The 20,344-nt window shown below is 32.1% G+C and overlaps 6 protein-coding genes across 6 annotated transcripts; 3 read left to right on the top strand and 3 right to left on the bottom strand.

Annotated features, from left to right (window-relative positions):
• The first annotated feature begins 754 nt into the window (after positions 1-754).
• LOC124927626 (zinc finger protein ZAT1-like) lies at positions 755-2,351 on the top strand. Its single transcript, XM_047468079.1, has one exon. The coding sequence runs from the start codon at positions 1,170-1,172 to the stop codon at positions 2,169-2,171; it is 1,002 nt and encodes a 333-aa protein (XP_047324035.1). The 5' UTR covers positions 755-1,169; the 3' UTR covers positions 2,172-2,351.
• Positions 2,352-3,976: 1,625 nt separating this feature from the next.
• Positions 3,977-8,046, bottom strand: LOC124925281 (probable WRKY transcription factor 57; the record flags this gene model as incomplete). Its single annotated transcript, XM_047465251.1, has 3 exons — positions 3,977-4,423; positions 5,792-6,175; positions 7,862-8,046. Coding segments are annotated over 3 exons (573 nt in total), but the record flags the coding sequence as incomplete, so codon positions are not given.
• Positions 8,047-8,596: 550 nt separating this feature from the next.
• LOC124927327 lies at positions 8,597-9,605 on the bottom strand. Its single transcript, XM_047467724.1, has one exon. The coding sequence runs from the start codon at positions 9,469-9,471 to the stop codon at positions 9,085-9,087; it is 387 nt and encodes a 128-aa protein (XP_047323680.1). The 5' UTR covers positions 9,472-9,605; the 3' UTR covers positions 8,597-9,084.
• A 4,859-nt stretch (positions 9,606-14,464) lies between these two features.
• On the top strand, positions 14,465-16,298 carry LOC124927233 (putative SNAP25 homologous protein SNAP30). Its single transcript, XM_047467617.1, has 6 exons — positions 14,465-14,771; positions 14,868-15,288; positions 15,357-15,450; positions 15,571-15,701; positions 15,778-15,875; positions 15,977-16,298. The coding sequence occupies exons 2-6, from the start codon at positions 14,893-14,895 to the stop codon at positions 16,074-16,076; spliced, it is 819 nt and encodes a 272-aa protein (XP_047323573.1). The 5' UTR covers positions 14,465-14,771; positions 14,868-14,892; the 3' UTR covers positions 16,077-16,298.
• Positions 16,156-17,959, bottom strand: LOC124927232 (pentatricopeptide repeat-containing protein At2g20540-like). The gene has a single exon (XM_047467616.1). The coding sequence runs from the start codon at positions 17,933-17,935 to the stop codon at positions 16,355-16,357; it is 1,581 nt and encodes a 526-aa protein (XP_047323572.1). The 5' UTR covers positions 17,936-17,959; the 3' UTR covers positions 16,156-16,354.
• Positions 17,960-18,691: 732 nt separating this feature from the next.
• LOC124927602 (uncharacterized protein At3g61260-like) lies at positions 18,692-20,308 on the top strand. Its single transcript, XM_047468044.1, has 6 exons — positions 18,692-18,814; positions 18,898-19,001; positions 19,075-19,323; positions 19,412-19,724; positions 19,808-19,889; positions 19,968-20,308. Exons 1-6 carry the CDS (start codon positions 18,789-18,791, stop codon positions 20,160-20,162), a joined length of 969 nt encoding a protein of 322 aa, XP_047324000.1. The 5' UTR covers positions 18,692-18,788; the 3' UTR covers positions 20,163-20,308.
• The last annotated feature ends 36 nt before the right edge of the window (positions 20,309-20,344 follow it).

The raw sequence follows: 20,344 nt of genomic DNA on the forward strand, positions 1-20,344 counted from the left end.
AACAAAACAAAGAATGTTTGTTCTTGTGTCAGTTAACTTTGATGATGCCTTGCTTATCAGCCAGCCTACCTTACCTTCTTTTGCTTTCTTTTCTCAAGAGAAAAAGACAAAAAGAAACACAATCAACAACCCATATATACATCATGTGCACAATAACAATCCCAGTAGCATTATGATTACTTTGCCCATTCCAGGAAAAAAAGAGAAAAGGATGGATGGAAATGCTTTAACCCATTTTTTTTTTCTTAAATTTTAGTTTTGTGTATGGTGTGTTCAAAACCCATAAAACATAAATTGGAAATTGTTACTTTGGGGGTAAATTAGGAAGCTCACTGAAAAATACTGGTTAAATGGTGACTTTGGATAAAAAAAAAAGGTTTAAAGCTTGGGACTTTTTAGATTCTTACTGAAAAACGAATTCTTCAAATTTTACATTTAATTTCTATACTGAATTAGCAGATCCTTAATCACATGAATTGGTTTACTAATTTAGAAATTATGTTTGTATTATTTCCATATACACAGTGAAATACAATACAATAATAATGAGGAAATCAATTTATTATTAAATGTTGAGATTATGGTTGATTTGATTACTCAAATCTCTTACCCTTTGACCCTACAAATTCTGATCTTCCGATTTGAAGACCGAAATATACTCCGAAAGAACACGTGTTGCCCCATCCTCTTCTCACCCCTTCCTTATAATCGTTTTATTTCCATTCCATGCATGATATTCTCCTTCAACTGCAACTCTTGACTCTGAACTCACATACAAACAGAGACTCACATACATACAGAGAGAGAGAAAGAAAAAAAACAGGGAAATGGTCAGTGTTTCTGTTTTGATGGCTCATCTTCATCTCGATCTTCATCTTCATGGGTATTATTCTCTTGACCGATATTGGCAACCTTTTAGTTCAAACCTTTGATTGATCCCTTCTCTCTTTTACGTTTTTTTTTTCTTTTCTAAAACCCATCTGTTTTGAAAACACGAAGCTTTTGATCAAGCTTCTTGTTTCTTTATTCTTTGCTCTGATCTGGGTTTTGTTCTTACTTTCCTGTTTCATCGTCATTTTCCCTCTTCTCGTTCAAGATCCGAACTTGATTGCCCAAATGAGTCACTGATCTTGATTTTTTTTAATCGAGCTATCTAGTTTTTCGTATCAATGGAGGAAAATCATGAATTTAGATTTGTTTGCAAACTGTGCTACAAGAAATACCCTAATGGAAAGTCATTGGGTGTGCACATGAAGTCTCATGTGATGTTAGCAAGTTCAGATGAAAAACCTGCATACCCAAATTCTCCCAATAAAGAGAAGAATCCTGGTTATGTATTGAGAGAGAATCCAAAGAGATCTTGGAGGACGGCTCCTCCAATGGCTAATGACCATCATCATCATCATCATCATCATGAAGACAAGTTGATGATTTGCAGGCAATGTGGGAAAGGGTTTCCGTCACTTAAAGCTCTTTGTGGTCATATGGCCTGTCATTCTGATCGAGAAAGAGGATTAAAAGAGAATGATTCTTCTTCTTCGAATACTGATCATACCGAGTCCGATACAGAATCCGACTCTTCAAGGCGCCGCCAGATGATGAGGTATAATAAGGGAAATATTATTGATAACTGTTCATCTTCTTGTTCGGAGATGATAGATCATGAACAAGAAGAACTGGCTCTGTGTTTGATGATGTTGTCTAGAGAGTCTGGAAAATGGGTAAACATTACATCATCGTTTGACAGTGATTCCAACAATACAAAGGTACCACCACCACCAAGAGGACAGGGGATTGTTCAGTCGGTGAATTCTGATTCTGGGTATTTCATGAATGAGACAGAGAAGGTGGAATCGGATGTTTCTAGTGGAGGGTTTTACAAAGTTAAGGCTTCAATGGAGGAAGGGCCAAGCAAGAAGAATAAGAAGAAGAAAAAGGAAGCTTCTTTAAGTGTGTATAAATCTCGTGGGAAGAAGAAGAAGAAAGGACATGTGTGTCCAATTTGTGATAAGGTTTACATGTCTGGTCAAGCTTTAGGTGGCCATAAAAGATCCCATTTTCTTGTGAGTTCTGAAGAAAGAAACAATCGTGGTGGATCATTAAGCAAGATCAAGACGACGACTCGTCGGAACTTTTTTGATCTTAATTTTCCTCCACCCGCCGAGGAATGACTGTCTGACTGACTCGAGCAACAACAACAACAAAAAACATGTCATTTTACTAAAAGGTTTGATTGATGGGTTTGTCTGAATTCTATTAGTTTTTGTTTATTTTTCTATAAGCAATGGTGGGTGGGTACTGATTTCTCATGTATCTTCTTGAAGAATCAATGAATCCAATGCTGTCTTTCTTCTTTATTCTAAGCTTAAGGAAGAAGACAACCCACTAGACCTAATTTAAAAATAGCATAGAAATCTCAGACAATCTGTTTTGAAACAGTAATTAAAGGGATCATTATGATTCACGATCGATGTTTTGCAGTTATTGAGATCCCCGAAGAGGATTTTGATTGTCTTCATGAAGGGTAGGATGTTTCCTTTTTCTTTCTTTCTTTCTTTGTTTGTGGTTTGATGGGTCCATTGGTACAGTACAAGTACTTGATGATGGAATCAAACTATAAATATGTGTTTCTTCCAAGTTTCAGCTTCTCGACACAACCAGACACTGCTTCACAATTATTAAGATTTTCAAGGACCATTTTCAAATATATTATTAATTTTTCCTAGATCTTATCAAGTAATCGATGCAGTATTCTCTAGATCCTGGTTTTCTAATTTCTTGATATTGAAGTTTGATCTTTGAATGTTTCATGATTGGAGATGTTTCATTTCTACTTTTTTTTAAATAGTCCACGAAATAGAGTATAGTTAAAGAACAACTAAAATAAAATGATAATAAAATAAAACAGAATTCAAATGTTTTAAGAGAACAATGAGATTATCATCGAGTCTTGCATTGTGAATGAATCTTACCGATTGTCGAAAATTGTCGAAAATTCTCCCCTTTACAGCCAAATAATGCACACAAAAAATAAAAAATAAATAACAGAGATAAAAGTCCAAACCATTCAATTTGGCTGTCTCCGAGCAGGCCTTGAAGTTTGGAATACCTAGGCTAAAAAATAAATATTATTATTTTTTACTTAACTCTGTTATATTAAAAACATATAATGATATACAATAATTTTGTATTTAAATTAACAAAAAAAGATTATATAATTTAATTAATAAAATGGTTTAGCAATACTATTAAGGTTTCAACTTGAAAATATATAAAGCCTTTTTAAATTTTCGGGGGCACCAGGAGGTGGATGGTTCTAGGCGACTGCCTAGCTCACCTCACCTTAGACTCTACTCATTGCTAATGGACTTTGACATAATTCATTGAACCCCAGGATTCAAAGATACTTTAAATCCCAACCACGGACTGACAATGCAAAAGAAGGTGCGAAACCGACTATTCCTCATACGACATTGATATAACATTTATGCTTAAATCTGTCATCCATGAACAGTACTCCACAAAAAAAAAGGACTTGTAATAAGTCCAAATTAAGAAATATTGGTTCACATTGATGATACTATGATTTTTATATATGTCCTACTGATTTTGTTTTCTTTTGAATAATTTATAACTCTTAATAATTTGTATTGAGTTTTTTTTATGCCTTGACTGTTTAGTTGCCACATTTACAATTAATAAAATGAATTTTATCCTTTAAAAAATATATATTACTTAGAACTAAAGAGCAAACGAACTTTTTCTCCAAAAGCAAAAATGAACCTAACAAACTGTTTTTTTTTTACTAAACCGGGACAACAAAGTGGATTTTTAAAGGAACCACTAAGAATTTGTTGAATATGGGTAGTGGGCCAAATCATAATAGACTTGAGTGCTGATCCAAACTATTCTATTTGACAAAATAAATGATCATATATGTCACCATAAAATATAATTCCAAACAAGGTTCAACAAATATTAAAAAGTGGTAAAACTAAAAATTAACCAACCTTATAAGTAGACTACGTACTTTTACTTACAGACTTAAAATTCTGATCCAGATTCATTCTCAACAATGGTTCAAACCTCCCAAAAAGAATATTAGAGAAAGTCAACAATCCAAACAAAAAATGGAAAAGACATAAATTTGAATGAATTGACGATGTTTATGATGTTTATTTGTAATTAATACAACAAAAATGGAGGAAAATATAGCTGCAGCAATCATGATGATCAGTCACCCTAATTCAAAATGAGAACAATAAATCCACAAATCAATAATAAGGGAATTAAGCATGTTCTCTTTGGTTAACAAACAGGAAGAAATATATAAAGACTTACAGTCGACCAAGGAAAGATTTGGAATTGATCTTGAACCAAAGCACCAGATCACAATTAACCCTAGATATCCCATGAATCTCATCTGCACATGATGAAAACATGACCTTATTATATTTCAGTCACAATTTCATTTACAAAATAAAAACAATATTTGATCAGTCACAATTTCAAATAATTAAAATATCTCATTCAACAAATTAAGAGACTTCTTAACCGGGAGGGGGATCTGTTGTTTCACAACATGAACCCTCTCTTATACCACAAGTCAAAAAAGAGAGAAATGTGACCTTATTGAAGAGAGGATTTATATGTGTATTTTGAAAAAAAAATTAACTTATGGTAAGGAGATGGTTCATGCTTTCGAACATATCTTGTCCCTCTTTAACCAGACAAAATATTATATTAATAATTTTGATAGTGTTTTCATTAGGATCAAAGAATCTCAAATATGCTAGCTAGCTCTAGTTTATTTATACAAATTATTAATGTTGCTTAAGCAAAAATAAATGTAATATTTGTATCGGTAAGTTAGGATTTCGATACAAAATATATTTAAATCCTTATATAATTTTGGGTCAATTCAGATTTTCTTGAAAATAATCAAGTAGTGGTGGCAAGCAAAGTTAGAAATTTATCCAAAAGAGAAAAGGAGGCATACATGCATGCATTATCTACCTAGCTTATATATTTATCATATATAATACAATTAAACATATGAATGGCTAAATACAAAATATGATCAAATTAAAGCATAGTACTTAAATATCGGCAACCAAGATTCTCTGCGTACGGTATATGGTGGGACTCAAAGTAATCAGCCAAATCACAACAAAAATGGGACCACATGAAGAGGGAAAATTAGTCACTTCTAGATATATATATGCCATTAGTATATATATAGATAAACTTTTTAATTATTTTCCCCCCCTATTCTTCATGTTATATTCTGAATTCTATCTATCAATTCAACTTAGTGGATGAATTATTCAATGAACAATATTGTTCATATTACATATTACTTGTTCATTTTAAAAGCAAAATATGTATATTAATACTAGCTACTAGCTAGCCTAGCTAGATCAAATTCTTAACCCAATAAAATCTTAAATAGTATATATATTAAACTAGAATTGAAATGGACTAACAGATGATATATAGATGAATTAACCTTTTCTCCTGATTTTATTGCTTAACTAAACATCTCATGACTATGGAATTAATAATATTTGAGCAAACCCACCCGAAATTTATCACATTTTTTCCTCTTTCTATTCTATATACCATGAAACTTAATTTCCTCTATTTAGTACAAACAAACTTTTAACTTCTAAATAAAAAAGAAGAGAACTTTTTGAAAAATGTAGCTTCGTGCATAGATATGACAAATACTTAAGCAATATTTAAAGTAGACTCAAACTCAAATAAACATGATCAAAAGCCAACTACTAACCTTTTGATTGATTGATTGCGCATTTCAGGTGGCATAATGTCAGCAAGAAGTCCTTCGTCCATGGGAAGCTGATCAGGGTTTGGTTGAGGATATGACTGATCATGATCAGGCCATGTTACTAGTTTACTTCTAGGTGAGTGTGACAGACTGCTAGAACCTTGTTGGGAAATTTGATTTGTTGGATAGTGAAATTGGAACGCTGAAGGGTGATGCATTTGGCTCGCATATAAAGAATCATGAGCGATAAAACCGCCTCTAGGGAATCCAATACTGTGGTGACAATGCTGGCCTTCGTATGTAGTGATGACAATAGTCGGGTCTTCAGATGAGCGTTCAACCATTTTCTTTACCGTGCATTTGCTGTTTGTGCATCGGTAGTAACTTCTGCAATAACATGACCAAAAATGGGTTGAGGATCAAGGAGCTTCTGTGCTAGCTGTTAGAAATTTGAACTTACACTAGCTAGTATATATATATATATATATATTATTATCTGTAAATATATTACCAAATGCGATAACTTGTATAAAATATACATATAAGCTCAAAAACAACTTCAAAAACATTACTTGAATTCGAGGTTATTGAATGAGCTCAAGTATTGATATATGGAGCTGGAGCTCCTTTTTGTGGTCGGTACCCTCATAGTTGACAACACCAGAATTTTTCTATTTCTATCTATTGGGCTTTCATATTGCTTTTCTCTTCATTCTTGGCCTCATTAAAAAATTTCAACAATTTTGTTCGTTTTGCATGCCCATTTTAAACGAATACACAAGTACACTTGATAGATAGAATTCTAGTGGGATCTTAAACCGATTTTTGTTTTTGTAAATTGTAACCAGGGTGTCCAAATAGTTTTCACTTGCCTCAATTAATTCATAAAAAGGCCACTACAACAGTCCACCGTCAATAATTCTCACTTCAATCTTATATTTTTAACGAGAATCGAATATGATGATCAAAGGTGTCTTAACCCTGTGTTTGAAAACAAATTAAGAATGGTAACTTAGTAATAGCTATAGGACTGATTTTCTTTCATTCTTCTTACTTTTGAAGCAAAATTATAGTATAACATAAACTAAATTATAAAATTTTGATGATACAATATTATAATAATGGAAGTTCAATTAGTCTTGGGGATGACACTTTGTGGTGATAAATGTTTTGCGAAAGTTTTCCCTGAGGTTATTTCTATTTGTAGAGATGCATCGGTCAAAGATATATTTAACATTCGGTTTAGTGATTTTACTAACCGTATCAGATATAGAAGAAAATTGAACAGTGAGGAAACATGTCTAATATAGACTTTTATTCATGGTTAAAAATTGTTATTAACAAAGGGTTAAACATGTCTTCTCGGAATTCTATGCGGTGTTGTGATCTGAATAACTTTAATGTGGGACATTGTTACATTTTGTTCAATAAAGTTAGTCCGATTGATCTTTATTGGGAAAATTTATGGGAGTCTAAGATGCCTACTAGATCTTCTTTTTTGGTTAGAGTGTTATTCACGGTGGAATTCTCACTGACGATAGATGTATGAAAAAAAATGATTATTCTAAACCGTTGTCGTATGTGTTACAAAGAGATTGAGACGTTTTTTTATCTACTTTTACATTGTCATGTTGTTGCAAATATATAGAGTCTTTTGTAGAATTTGACTAGAATACAATGAGTTATGCTGGAAACCGTTAGTGAATTATGAGACATGTATTTGGACGACTAAAATGCGAGACTTAGAAGACGGGTCTTTATCCCTATAATTTTCTGGTATATTATCTAATTGGAAAGAAATTAGAAAATTTTTAACAACGAAAATAAGTCGTTAAGAATTATTCACAATGTCATTATTATGACAATGTCGGAGATTATATTCCAAAAATCTGTAGATTCATGTGGAGATCTTATTGCTCTTTTAGAAGATTTCCGAGTTAATTAATTATTCTAATTTATTCAATTTGAACATAACTTTTTATATGTTATACTTTTATAGATTGTGTGCTTAAACGATCTTTTAATTAATGAACCATTTAAAAAAAAATATTACAATAATGAGAGATGACAAACCTTGGGAATGGACTATTCTTAACCGCCTTTTGGCCGTATTTCCTCCACCGATAACCATCTTCAAGATGATCAACTTCACTCTTAGTCATGAATGCAAAACGTGGTTGTCGAATTCGCTTTTGCCCCTTCTTTTTTATTTTGCTCCTGCAAAACTTTTGATAGTCAAATGACAAAAACAAATTAAATAATTAATGCACATACTTAATTAAGTATCCAATAGCTAGATTCCTCATTGTTGTATGAAAGAGAGAATATATATATAGAATTATAGAAATAGTATTTAAGATATAAACAAACAAAACTCAAAACTTCATGCAGGTTTTTAAAGAAACTAATGCATGCATAGTTTGAGACAAAGTCATGTATATATGCATGTGATAATTTGATTCAGCCTATTAAACCCGACCATGAATAAGATGCCAAAATCATATATAGGAACATATAGGAGATAAAGCTGAATCAAACTAACCCATATATATATATATACATATTATATGATCCTATATATATATATATATATATGTTTAAATGGCCTCTCAATTAAGTTGTAATGATGATACCCATAAAAAATGATTTCTTTGAGACCATATAAACCAATTTAAACAAATGATAGAACAAGAATGAAGACTGTTGTATCAGATTAACATCATAAATTGAGATGACTCCATATGTAAAATGATGTGTAGTGCATATTTATCTTTGAAGGAGACATTCTACCAAGTATCAAGAGAGAGAAACACAGAAGCACTACTATATATCCAAATCCAATGTAAGCTAATGCAGAGATTTTCGACCCCATATCAAATGCAAGTATTGAACAAATAAAAGAAACAAAAGGTGAGATTTGGTTATGGGATGTAAATCTTGCTTTTATTATTCTTTCACTTTCTATAGTTTTCCTACTTATTAGGTTAGATGAGCTTAGATAACCAAATTCAGTGAACCTGTCACTTTCTCTCAAGTAATTTCTCCGAAATCATTTTTTGTCACCGAAAAAGTTTATAGTGCGCTTTTCCCGCCGCGAAAGACGGTGGTACAGGATGAGCCGGCCGATCAGAAAGAATGAAAAGAGAGAGGAATGGAGCTTCTGCGTGTGTACGGACAACAGATACTGTGTGGTCAGAAGAATACATACAGCTTTTGCTGCCAGTGATGTGTAATAAGTTACGATAGTGCCCTCTCGTGACAAAATAAACAATGGAGTAATCTCCAAGCAAACGTACTCACACAGTCTCTGCATATGTCGTCGGCGGTCTCTCGCCGCACACAATGGACTTTTCCGGCGTCTCCTCCGAAGAACTCGAAGAAACCGTCGGATTTGAAACCGAAGCCGACGGTTCCACTCCTCCATCCTGTGGAAGCTGGTTACATATTCCTGCCAAATCGGACCTATCTATCTCTTCAGAGCCTCCGATTCCAAAGCTGAAGTCATTCCCCTGCTCCGCTGACCCCGGAGACCTGAGATTCCAACCAAATTCGCTCAGTATGATATGCTCCCTGTCACTGCCGAAAAAGTAGGCACCGTCAGCTAATTCATTTCCGCCGATTGTCCAACTCGAATCAGGATCAAATTTCCCGATCGACTGATCGATTCGGATCTTATCGTCCATACCTTAACCGCAATCAACAACACATACATAAGTGATGACCGCAGATTAATATATCATATATGATGGATAATAGGATGAAGATGCTCGAAAAGGATAAATCAGCAGGTAGCTAGGGTTTGAAAAGAAGATGTAAGAGAGAGAATTACCCGTGAATAATGATTTCGAATCCTTTCGTTAATTCTCCGATCTTTTTCTCCCTAAAAATCTCACATAGATATTTGTCTCTTCAATACATCAAAGTGACGAATTTATTAGTAACCATAATTTTTTTAATAATTTTTCAATATAATTTAATAGTGGGAGAAATTATTGAATTTATGATATATTAGAAAGATCTTTGTGCGATGTATACGGATAAAAGTATATTGTTATAAGGTCCTGCGTTTATTAAATTTTGTGTTGAATTTAAAATATAAAGTGTTATTAGTTAATTGGTTAAACCGTTGTATTATTCTGTTAGGTGTCGAGTTGAAAACATACATATATCATTTTTTATTTTATTTTTAACCGTTTTAAGTTTATGGGCGAGTCAACCCGGTAATTCGGACACTTTCAAAATTAAGCATCATTTTATATATATATATATATATATATATATATATATATATATATATATATATATATATATATATATATATATATATATATATATATATATATATATATATATATATATATATATATATATATATATATATATATATATATATATATATATATATTCAAATATTATAAGAGAAGCTGTAAATGAAGATTATATAAAATTAAATTTTTAATAATATATAATTCTTTCATTAGTATCAATGTAATCATGAACTCAATTAGTAATATATATACTAGTTTATTGACTACCGTTAAGATTGCATTTTTAATAATTCAAGAGATCCAACAAAACTTTGGTAGATTAAGATTTTAAAAAATGGATGGAGGGAAAGATTGTGAATATTTTAAAGATTATTTAAAATAATCCAAAGAGTTATGAATGAAACATATACCAAATTAGATTAAATTATTTCAAAATTTGGTTGTCATCGGCCCACGTGAACAATGTTTTCTTCTTTTATATAATATAAGATGGATTAGTTGCTATCATATTAATTAATATCTCAATCTTATCAGCACGATAATAATATATTATTTATTCATGCATAATTCATCAGGAGATAAGGGTCATATATAGTCTCCATTGTATATTCCAAGACTAGGTTTGTTGATAAACAGAAATTATTTTTTATTTCTTTCACATATATAGACATATATAAAGTATATATGTTAGTTTGATTACTTAATTAAGTGTGATATAATTGAATATATATATATAAATATATATTTTATTGATATTATTTATACACTCAATAATTGTGCAATTGTGGTTGAGTGGCAAAGAATAAAGGTGGATGTTATATATTATTATTATTATTACTTATTAGTGGTAGTATTATATATAACGTGACATTGATTTGAGTGGTTGAGATATGTTAACCAAATTAATGATATTGTCATCAAAAGATTTTTTTACATATTTATTATTTCAATGGGTCAAATTAAACCTATATGGATTTATATTACAACAATTTGACGTTATTGGATTTGGATTTTCCATTAAATATTCATAAAAGAAAAAAGTTAATCTCAAATATTACTACTATTATTGAAGTAACTAAACTAGGGAAAATCATGAATGAAGTTATGAACAAGTTTTATAAAATTTAAGTGATGCACTGAAGATCCTCTCTAGAAAATAATAATGAATTATGAGAGATAATAATTAGTGAAAACAAACAAAAAAAAAATATCTCAAACTACTTATAATTAATATCACGATTCAGCAATAAAGGAATAATTATGTTTTTTTTTTAATTTACAGTAAAAGGAACATATACAATAATTAGAGTTGAGTGGGTGAGTGAGCAAGTGAGTGAGTAGATAAGTCAATGAAATAAATAAATAAAAAATAAGAAATTAAATGGTCTCCTCTCCAATCCAGTTTTCAATTTAAATGGATTCGTTGTTAGGATAAGTAATTGACCGATAAAGGAGGGAATGATATTTTGTTATTGTTCCGATTTTACTCTGAATATGTTTCGAGCTCTAATAAACACAATTAAATATATAAAATTATTAATATATTTATTTATTTTTCATAAAATTTTAAATTTATTTTTATAAATAATATAAATTTTCAATATAAGACATTATATATAATATTAAAAAAAATTGTTTATATAATTTTATCAACTAAACTTTTTTTTTATTATAAAATATTGTATAACGGTGTCTCGCGGGTATTCTCCGAAACCGAACAGAATAAAAATGGTAGTAAAAAATTACCAAAATAGAATGAGGCGGGATGATAAACACATTATTCGCCTCATTGTCATCCCTAACTATGTCACTTTTCTACTGTAAATAATAAAAATTTTGAGATAGGATTATGCCCACCTAACCCTAACCCTAACCCTAACCCTAACCCTAACCCTAACCCTAACCCTAACGACACCTCTTGTGTGTCTAAAGTTAATCATTTACATTGTACCAAACAAAGTGACACAAAGTGTAAGAGGGTAATTAGTAGAATAGTGGGGCCATAGGGAATAATATGCAATTGGCAAGAACATTGAACCTTGATGATTACAAAATGAAAGATGATTATGATGATACATATACCGTTCATTCTTTCATGATGAACATCAGTACCACCGTCCATGCACGCCACTTTTCTTAGTAGTAAAATAATTCATTATTAATATTGTAAGATCATGATTTCTTCAACAACACTATTGATCATGTCACTTCATTTGGATGAATTATTTTATCTCATGATCATGTGATTAATGTGATTTTTGTTCTTACAGTAAATCATCGAAAAGATCTATTTTTAAAAAATATATATTTATTTAAGATTATTAATAATTAATTTTTTATTTTCCCATTTGTTTTGGGTCGACCCATACCTAACTGATCAAGATTAAGAGATTGGGTCCATGTATGATTCATTTTTATTTTTAAATATCCTTTTGTTTCTATAATCATGTGTGAATTATCAATTTAATTATTTATTCATTTTTAATTAAATATGACCATATTAAAATTTCAAAAGAATATAAAAGAATGATCACTTGAATTATGCACATTTAAAATAACAATGAAATTTATGATCTTGATGTTAGTAATAGTTCAAGTAGCTACTACCCAGTTTATCGACCCGCCTTATGTACATCCAGACCCGGGTTTGATTTGACAGAGATTATCGATAACCATTATATACAACACGAACCAGACTCGAGGTTTGATTTGACAGATACTCGATACCTAATTCCAGCAACATCAAACAAACATAAATTTCTCAAATCTTAAAACAAACAGTAAAAAATAATCACCACTTTTAAAGAATTAGAATTATCCAATGTTTGTAAATTTAGTCACATATAAATATTATAAACATTCTACTACTACTACCCCCACAACAGAAAGAAATCAACTTCAACAGCTACAACTACAGATCCAAGACTCAAAGAAACAACAAACAGATCTGCAAAGATTGAAATGCTAGCTGCAACAAGACAAACAATAAAATATAAAAAAGTTACATAGTGTTAACTGTTATTTTGAATGGCAAAACCTACAGTGATATATATATATATATATATATATATATATATTGGGTAGTATCAAGTATGGAATTAATGAGTATGTTTGTGGACAATTTAGTAGATTATAAATAATAGAGTATGTATTATTTGGAGTAACCCAATGAAATAAGCTTAGACCATTCTTCTTCTCTTCTACAAATCCTAAATTTCTAGACTGTTACTTGGAATCCCATTCAAAGGAAATTACAATATAGGGTTTGTATTGGGTTTACTCTCAGTCAATTTTTTTTTTTATTATGTATCTAAATATTTTAAATATTTTAATATACTAGTAATCTAGTTATTTGTAAGAGGAAGAAGATACATTTTGTTTATTTGTTTAGGGGTACACATGTATATTAAAAAATAATTATTATTATTTAAACACAACAATAAAATATTAAATGAGATAATAATAATAAAATTAAAAAGAGTCAAAAACATTAAATATGAAAGAAATACAAATAAATTGCTAAATAAATTGCTTAATTGGTTCAACTGTTAGGTTCATCGGTTAAACGGTTCTGGTTAAATTCGTTTTACCTCTTATTTTACAAACTGGTTAACCGACCAGTATTGATATCGGTTTTACCGGTTTTGTGTCTACTTGTTTCGGTCGGTTAATCAGTTTAACCGTAAATGATTTTTTTTTAAAATCGTGTTTGTGTCGTACTTTTATGTTATTATCTATTTTTATTTATGTTATAATATATTATATTATATTATTTTTATAATATATTATATTATAATAATATTCCATAAATTTATTTTAAAATATGTTATAATATATTATATTATTCTAACATTATAATATATTTTAAAAATTAATAGTCATATAAATTAAATTTTTTTAAAACAATTCTATACAAAATATAATTTAAAATTTTAAAAAAATAATATATTATTTATAATATATCTAATATTTATAAAATAATTAATATAAATATATAATTAAATTATTACGGGTTTATTGGTTAAACCGCTAGAAAAATAGTTCAACCGAAAACTGAACCGTTTAACCGGAATCGTTAGAACCGATTAACCAATAAACCGGTAAAATGAACGATTAAATCTCCGACTAACTCCACCGACTTTTCGAAACAAATATCAGACAACATAATAATAATAATAATAATAATAATAATAATAATAATAATAATAATTATAATATTATGAATTATACAATAAGACAATTACTACTATCATTAAAATTTTCTAACGTAAAAAATAATCAATCACAACATCATAAATTTCACAACCAAAATGAAATAAATATTAATTACTAACATAATAATATTCCAAGAAAAAGAAGTAAAATGGATGCCAAATATATATAAAACAGAGAAGGAGGGAAAGGGCGACGGTGCAGAACAAGTATGGAAATGGGAGGTGACGAAGGTGGAGAAGAAAGGTTTGCCTCTTTTTCCGCGCCCATTCTTCTTCTTACCTGATATATCTTCAAAACGCCATTACTTCCTCTAATTCAATCTCTCTCTCTCTCTTGCGCCCCCCCGTAGGAGAGAATTTGACTGCGGCGACTCCCTCCTCTCCCGCGCTTGAATCCTGCTGCTCTTTCATTTGCCAATTCAAATTTCTCAAATCCTGAGACCGAATTTCGACCTCATCCTCAACATTTCTCATCATTCTGCAACTTCCTTCTTCTTACAGGTTCTTACGAGTCTTCTTTTCCTTGTATATCATTCTGTCACATACAACATGATCTATCTTATCTAGTGAATAATCTTAGGTCTGTGTCTTTTTCAGGTGGAACCTCTCCAAGAACTAAGAAATGTTTGGATTCTTAAAGTCACCAGCCCCTGCAGCAGGTCCCGAAGGTGGCTTGCAAGAAACTAAAACAGGGAGAAGGACAGCTTCCGAACCTCAACTCAATGTACCTGACAATATTGTTGAAGACAATGGAGCTGCAAGGAGGCCCACATCAAATGCTGCAAGAAACAGAAATAAGAGAGATTCTGAGGATTTAGACAGCATGTCTGTTCAGGAGTTGGAGAATTATGCTGTCAATAAGTCTGAAGACACGACAAGTAGTGTGAATAACTGTCTTAGGATTGCAGAGGATATTAGAAGTGATGCTACTAGGACGCTCGAGACTTTACACCAGCAAGGAGATCAAATACAGAGAACACATATGATGGCTGCTGATATGGACAAGGATTTGAAAAAGGTAATCATCGTCTTTGTTTGAATGAGAAAGCTTGCAGTTAGTTATTCATTGACGATTGACAATTTCAGGGTGAAAAACTTTTGGGAAATCTTGGAGGAATGTTCTCTTTTGGATGGAAACCGAAGAAGGGAAAAGAGATTACTGGCCCTGTAATCACTCAAGGTCTATCTATATGCTCATCTTTTTCAGCACAAAAGAAAGAAGACATTTTCATATGTTGTCAATTATTTGAAAATGGTTATGATTGATTTGGATGGATGGTTGGTTGGTTTTAATAAGCAGATGATAATGTCAAAGGAAAACAGAACAAGGAGCAAAGGGAGAAGTTGGGTTTGGCTCCGGCACCAAAGGGGGGAAGGTCGGCTCCAGTCACACCACCTAATGGGCAGACAACTGCCATGCAGAAAATTGAGGTTTTCCCTTTAGATTTCGGTTTCAGGAAGAATAAATTCAACGCGATTCTGATTGTGTGTTTGTTTGATGGAATAGATGGAGAAGCAAAAGCAAGATGACGGGCTCTCAGATCTAAGTGATATTTTGGGCGATCTTAAGGGAATGGCTGAAGAAATGGGAGGTGAACTTGACAAGTAAGTTGTCATTCCTTATCATAATAGTTCTTATCAAATATCTACTAAAGTAAAAGTAGACGGATTTGATTCAATGTTTGTTGTATATCTACCATCTTCAGGCAAAACCATGCTCTCGACCATCTTCAAGGAGACATTGACGAGCTGAACTCGCGAGTGAAGGGCGCTAATCAACGCGCAAAACATTTGCTATCCAAGTGATCAATGAATAAATCATCTCCTAACTACCACGAACCCGGGTATCATCTTCGATCTTGCTATTTTTTTTTTACATTTTCCACCACTGTATATGTACTTAGCATAGAATAAAGAAGGCTAATGCCTTCACAAAATAGGATCCATGAATTTGTAGTTAGAATATAATAGATATGCCTTGTAAATTCTCCTCTTGAATCAAATGAGAAAAATATATGTTGAAACTAATATTCTTGTTAATGAATTTGTTTTTGTTGTTATTAAGATGTTTGATGTATCAAATTTCAAACAGCCTTTGAAAACAAATGCTTATTAATACCCAACAAAACATGATTAACATGATCTATGCATGGATGTATCTTCTCTCCGGCAATGAACTCATGAACAATCCCATTGATCTCTATCGAGCTACAACCAGGAGACTTATCAATCCGTTTCTTCTTCATCATCTTCCTTATTCTTCCCGCATTCTCGTGTTCATCTGCAGATGAATACAAGTTCGATAACAGTACATACGCACCACTATCCCGTTCTATAGACATGATCCTTTCTGCTGCAACTTCAGCCAAATTTCTATCTCCATGGTTACAACAAGCACTCAGTAAAGCTCTTAATGCTATAGCTTCTTCAGATGGGTTTCTCGAACCAGGCATCATTTCTATGATTTTATTCGCTTCTTTTAACATCCCTTCTCGGCCGAGGAAATCCACTATACATCCATAATGCTCGCTCTTCGGCTCAATATTGTAAACACGTCTCATCCTGTTTAATACTTCCAGGCCTTCATAGGCCATGCCTGAATAACTACAAGCTGTGAACATGGCGAGAAATGTAATATCGTCGGGAGTGATTCCCGAACTCTCCATATCTGAGAATAACCCAATTGCCCGACGCCCATCTCCCTGCATTGCCCATCCTGAAATCATCGCGTTCCAGCAAATCGTATCTCTGTCTGGCATCTCATCAAACACTTCCTGTGCTAAATCCATTCTCCCACATTTTGCATACATGTGAATCAAAGCATTACTCAATCTGACGCTAGTTTGCAGATTCATCTTATTCATGTAGATTTGAATCCATATTCCGATATCTAGTGCACCCAAATGCGCACAAGCGGATAAAACGCTAACGAATATGGCCTCGTCTGGAACAATGCCAGTCGACTGCATTTGTCGAAACAATAGCAGCCCTTCCTTGAAACAATTGTTCTGTACATAGCCCGATATCATTGATCCCCATATTCCTCTGTCCATTTTAGAAACTTTATCAAAAACCAATCTTGCTAATTCAACATCCCCTCCTTTGGCGTAGCCAGTAATCATGATCGTCCAAGACACAGCATCGTGAGAAGGCATTTCATCGAACACTTTCTGTGCATCCCCCATATCAGCCAAAGAAGTGTACATACCGATCAAGGTGTTAGCCGCGAACATATCAAACACCAACCCCAATTCCAAGCAATGACAGTGAAGTTGTTTACCGAGATGAAGATTTCTCAAACCTGCACTGGCTTTTAAGACGTAAGGAAGAGTGTAATTATCAGGATACATCCCGTTTATAAAGAGGAGTCTGTAAATGTCAATCGTCTTGAAGAATTGTTGATCGTGGAAGAGGGTCTTGAGCATGGTGTTGAAGATGCAGGTAGTGGGATTCGCTATTCGTTCGAAGACTTTCAAAGCGTAACCGCTGCTGCTGTTGTTGTTGCCGCCATGGAAGGGGTTTGAGCAGAAGGCTAGGAATCGGCTTAAGGCGAAGGTGTTGGTTTGGAGTCCACATGTGATGATTTGAGCATGTGATTGTTTCAATTGCTTCAAATTCTTGCATCTCTCCAACAAAAGGAGACATCTTTTGCTCTCTTTTGACATATACAACAATTATTTTAAGATTCAAACTAACCATTTCAATTCTATTTATAAAGATGACATTTTTTTTTTAAACAAAATAATAACTATGAACACATGTTACTGACCTAGGTTTTTTTATTTTAGCTGTCCAAATTGAATTAAACCCTATTTTTTCTTTTAATTATGAAGCTATTTTATTTAAAACGTTTCATTTAAATGGTCCAAATAATAAACTTTTTTTTTTTTAAATATAGAAAAACTAGTATGAGTTTCAATTAAATGGTCCAAATAATAAACTTTTTTTTGAAATATAGAAAAACTAAAAATTTCAGATGAAAAAAAATTATTAATTTTAAAATCAACAAAAATTTTAAAAAAAAATTATTTAAATAATTCAAAACCAAACAAATTAGAAATAAAGACTTCTTAGGTTGTGTTAAATTTTGGTTGTGTTAGTTCCATTTCTTTCTCTTAACATTTTTTTAAAACATTTTTTTGTTGTAAGAAATTGTAATTTATAACATATTACTAATTCAAGCTTTACACTTTTCCAAAAAAAAATTGTAATTAGACATTCAATAATTTTACAAAACTATCATGAACGTATGGGAGAACTTGATCTTTGGATAAGTGAAAAGTAAACCAACTTTTGAATCCAAAGAAAAGAATCATTCTCCTTTACTTCCCTCTCAGGATGGATGATTGATTTATTGATTCAAAGCAGGCCTTGCATGCAAAGCCATCTTCCTTTACTTACACACCATTTCAAGAACAAAATTAAACCCCCACTATATTACATTCCTCTCTAAATCTTCTTCTAATATACACCACAAACAAACAAACTGCTCATTATCAGTCCAAGCCCAGAAAAAAAATGGATGCTCTCTTGAGGCAAACAAGGTAATCTAATCAATCAATCAATCTATTTCGACCAAAGAAAGAAAGAAAGAAAAGGAGAGAAATACTAACCAACTTTTGTATAGAGTGAGATTTTCTGGTTTAGGACAAGAGACTACTATTAAGGAAGTGACAAACAGCAACAGAGAAAGAAGAATACCACCCCAGAAAACGCAATCCTTCAAAGGAGGTAATTATTAGTAAGATCTACACAATTGACTTTTAAAAAAATGTTTAAAGAATCTTGTAACTTTTTTTTACAGAGAAGAAGAGATCCCAGAATTGGTTTAGCAGACAATTCTCCAGGGACATGAGTCAGGACGACTATGATGGAGATGATGATCATGAGTACGCAATGGCAGTAGCCGCAACTGCTTTTGCCATCAGTTCTTCAATTAAGGAACTAACCATTAATAATACTGATGATCAAAGAAAGCCAAGAGAAAGACCACAACAAGATTCAATAACTCGCACATCACAACCTGCCAATAAAGTATCCAGACAAAAATCAGGCATGGATTGATCCATGTTTTAAACTCCATTCATTTATATCTACTAAATCAGGCATCATCAACTAATTGTATTTAATATGGATCCTAGGCGATTTTTCAAGATCTGATACAAAGGAACCAACCAGAAATGTTGGTCAATCTCCATCCTTAAAGAAGAGTCCAACATTTCAGGATAAGAAATCGCCGGTTGTTCAGAGTCCAAAGTATGAAAGTGAAAATATAAAGCTGAATAGTCCGTTTTCAAAGCAGCTTACGTTTCCAGATAAGAACAACCCTGCAAGTGCAAATCCTCTACCAACCAAACAGCCTACGTTTCGGGCAACTGGTTCTATAAAAGCAAATGCAGAAGAAACTGAAGCAGATAAGTGGGAGAAAGCTGAAATGATCAAGATCAAAGAAAAGTACCTCTTCTTATCAAAATACATATGCAATTAGTTCCTTCCTGTATGATGACTATATATGGTACCAATTTTAAACATTTCAGGTATGCAAGTATGAAAAACACCATTCTTGACTGGGAGAACAAGAAAAAGGGCAAGGCTAAAAACAAGAAGGAGAGAAATGAGGTATTTGTACATCTTCAAAGCTTTTAGTCTGACAGGTTATAGGATGTTGACATCCAAGTATTATGTACCTTGATTCAGCAGAGTGAATTGGAGAAAAAAAGATCAAAAGCCATGCAGAAATACCGTGAAGAGATCGACAGAATTGAAAAAATTGCAGGAGGAGCAAAGGCTAAAGCAGATGAGAATGAAAGATATGAAAAGGCCAAGGTCAAGAACAAGGCAAATAAATTCCGAGAAACTGGAAAACGACCTCCAACTTGTTTCTGTTTCTGAATGTCTTCTGCAAAGAGAAAAAACTGAAACTGCAAATTGTTAAAAAAAATCAAATAATAAGTTAATACTTATGTTGTATAGACTTACAATGTATGTTGTACCTTTGCATAATTTGTAATAAAAAGAATGTTCTTATTTGAAACGACTTATGAAAGTCCAGCAGTGTGTGAAATTCATACATG

The sequence above is a fragment of the Impatiens glandulifera genome, chromosome 2, assembly GCF_907164915.1.
Source record: "Impatiens glandulifera chromosome 2, dImpGla2.1, whole genome shotgun sequence".
NCBI lineage: Eukaryota > Viridiplantae > Streptophyta > Magnoliopsida > Ericales > Balsaminaceae > Impatiens > Impatiens glandulifera.

Bases quoted from the DNA above. Each gene is read 5' to 3' on its own strand.
- LOC124927626 (XM_047468079.1), top strand. From the start codon at position 1,170: ATGGAGGAAAATCATGAATTTAGATTTGTTTGCAAACTGTGCTACAAG.
- LOC124927327 (XM_047467724.1), bottom strand. From the start codon at position 9,471: ATGGACGATAAGATCCGAATCGATCAGTCGATCGGGAAATTTGATCCT.
- LOC124927233 (XM_047467617.1), top strand. From the start codon at position 14,893: ATGTTTGGATTCTTAAAGTCACCAGCCCCTGCAGCAGGTCCCGAAGGT. The intron at 15,451-15,570 runs GTCTATCTATAT...TTTAATAAGCAG, and splicing joins TGGCCCTGTAATCACTCAAG to ATGATAATGTCAAAGGAAAA. The intron at 15,876-15,976 runs GTAAGTTGTCAT...TACCATCTTCAG, and splicing joins ATGGGAGGTGAACTTGACAA to GCAAAACCATGCTCTCGACC.
- LOC124927232 (XM_047467616.1), bottom strand. From the start codon at position 17,935: ATGTCAAAAGAGAGCAAAAGATGTCTCCTTTTGTTGGAGAGATGCAAG.
- LOC124927602 (XM_047468044.1), top strand. From the start codon at position 18,789: ATGGATGCTCTCTTGAGGCAAACAAG. The intron at 18,815-18,897 runs GTAATCTAATCA...ACTTTTGTATAG, and splicing joins GCTCTCTTGAGGCAAACAAG to AGTGAGATTTTCTGGTTTAG. The intron at 19,890-19,967 runs GTATTTGTACAT...ACCTTGATTCAG, and splicing joins ACAAGAAGGAGAGAAATGAG to CAGAGTGAATTGGAGAAAAA.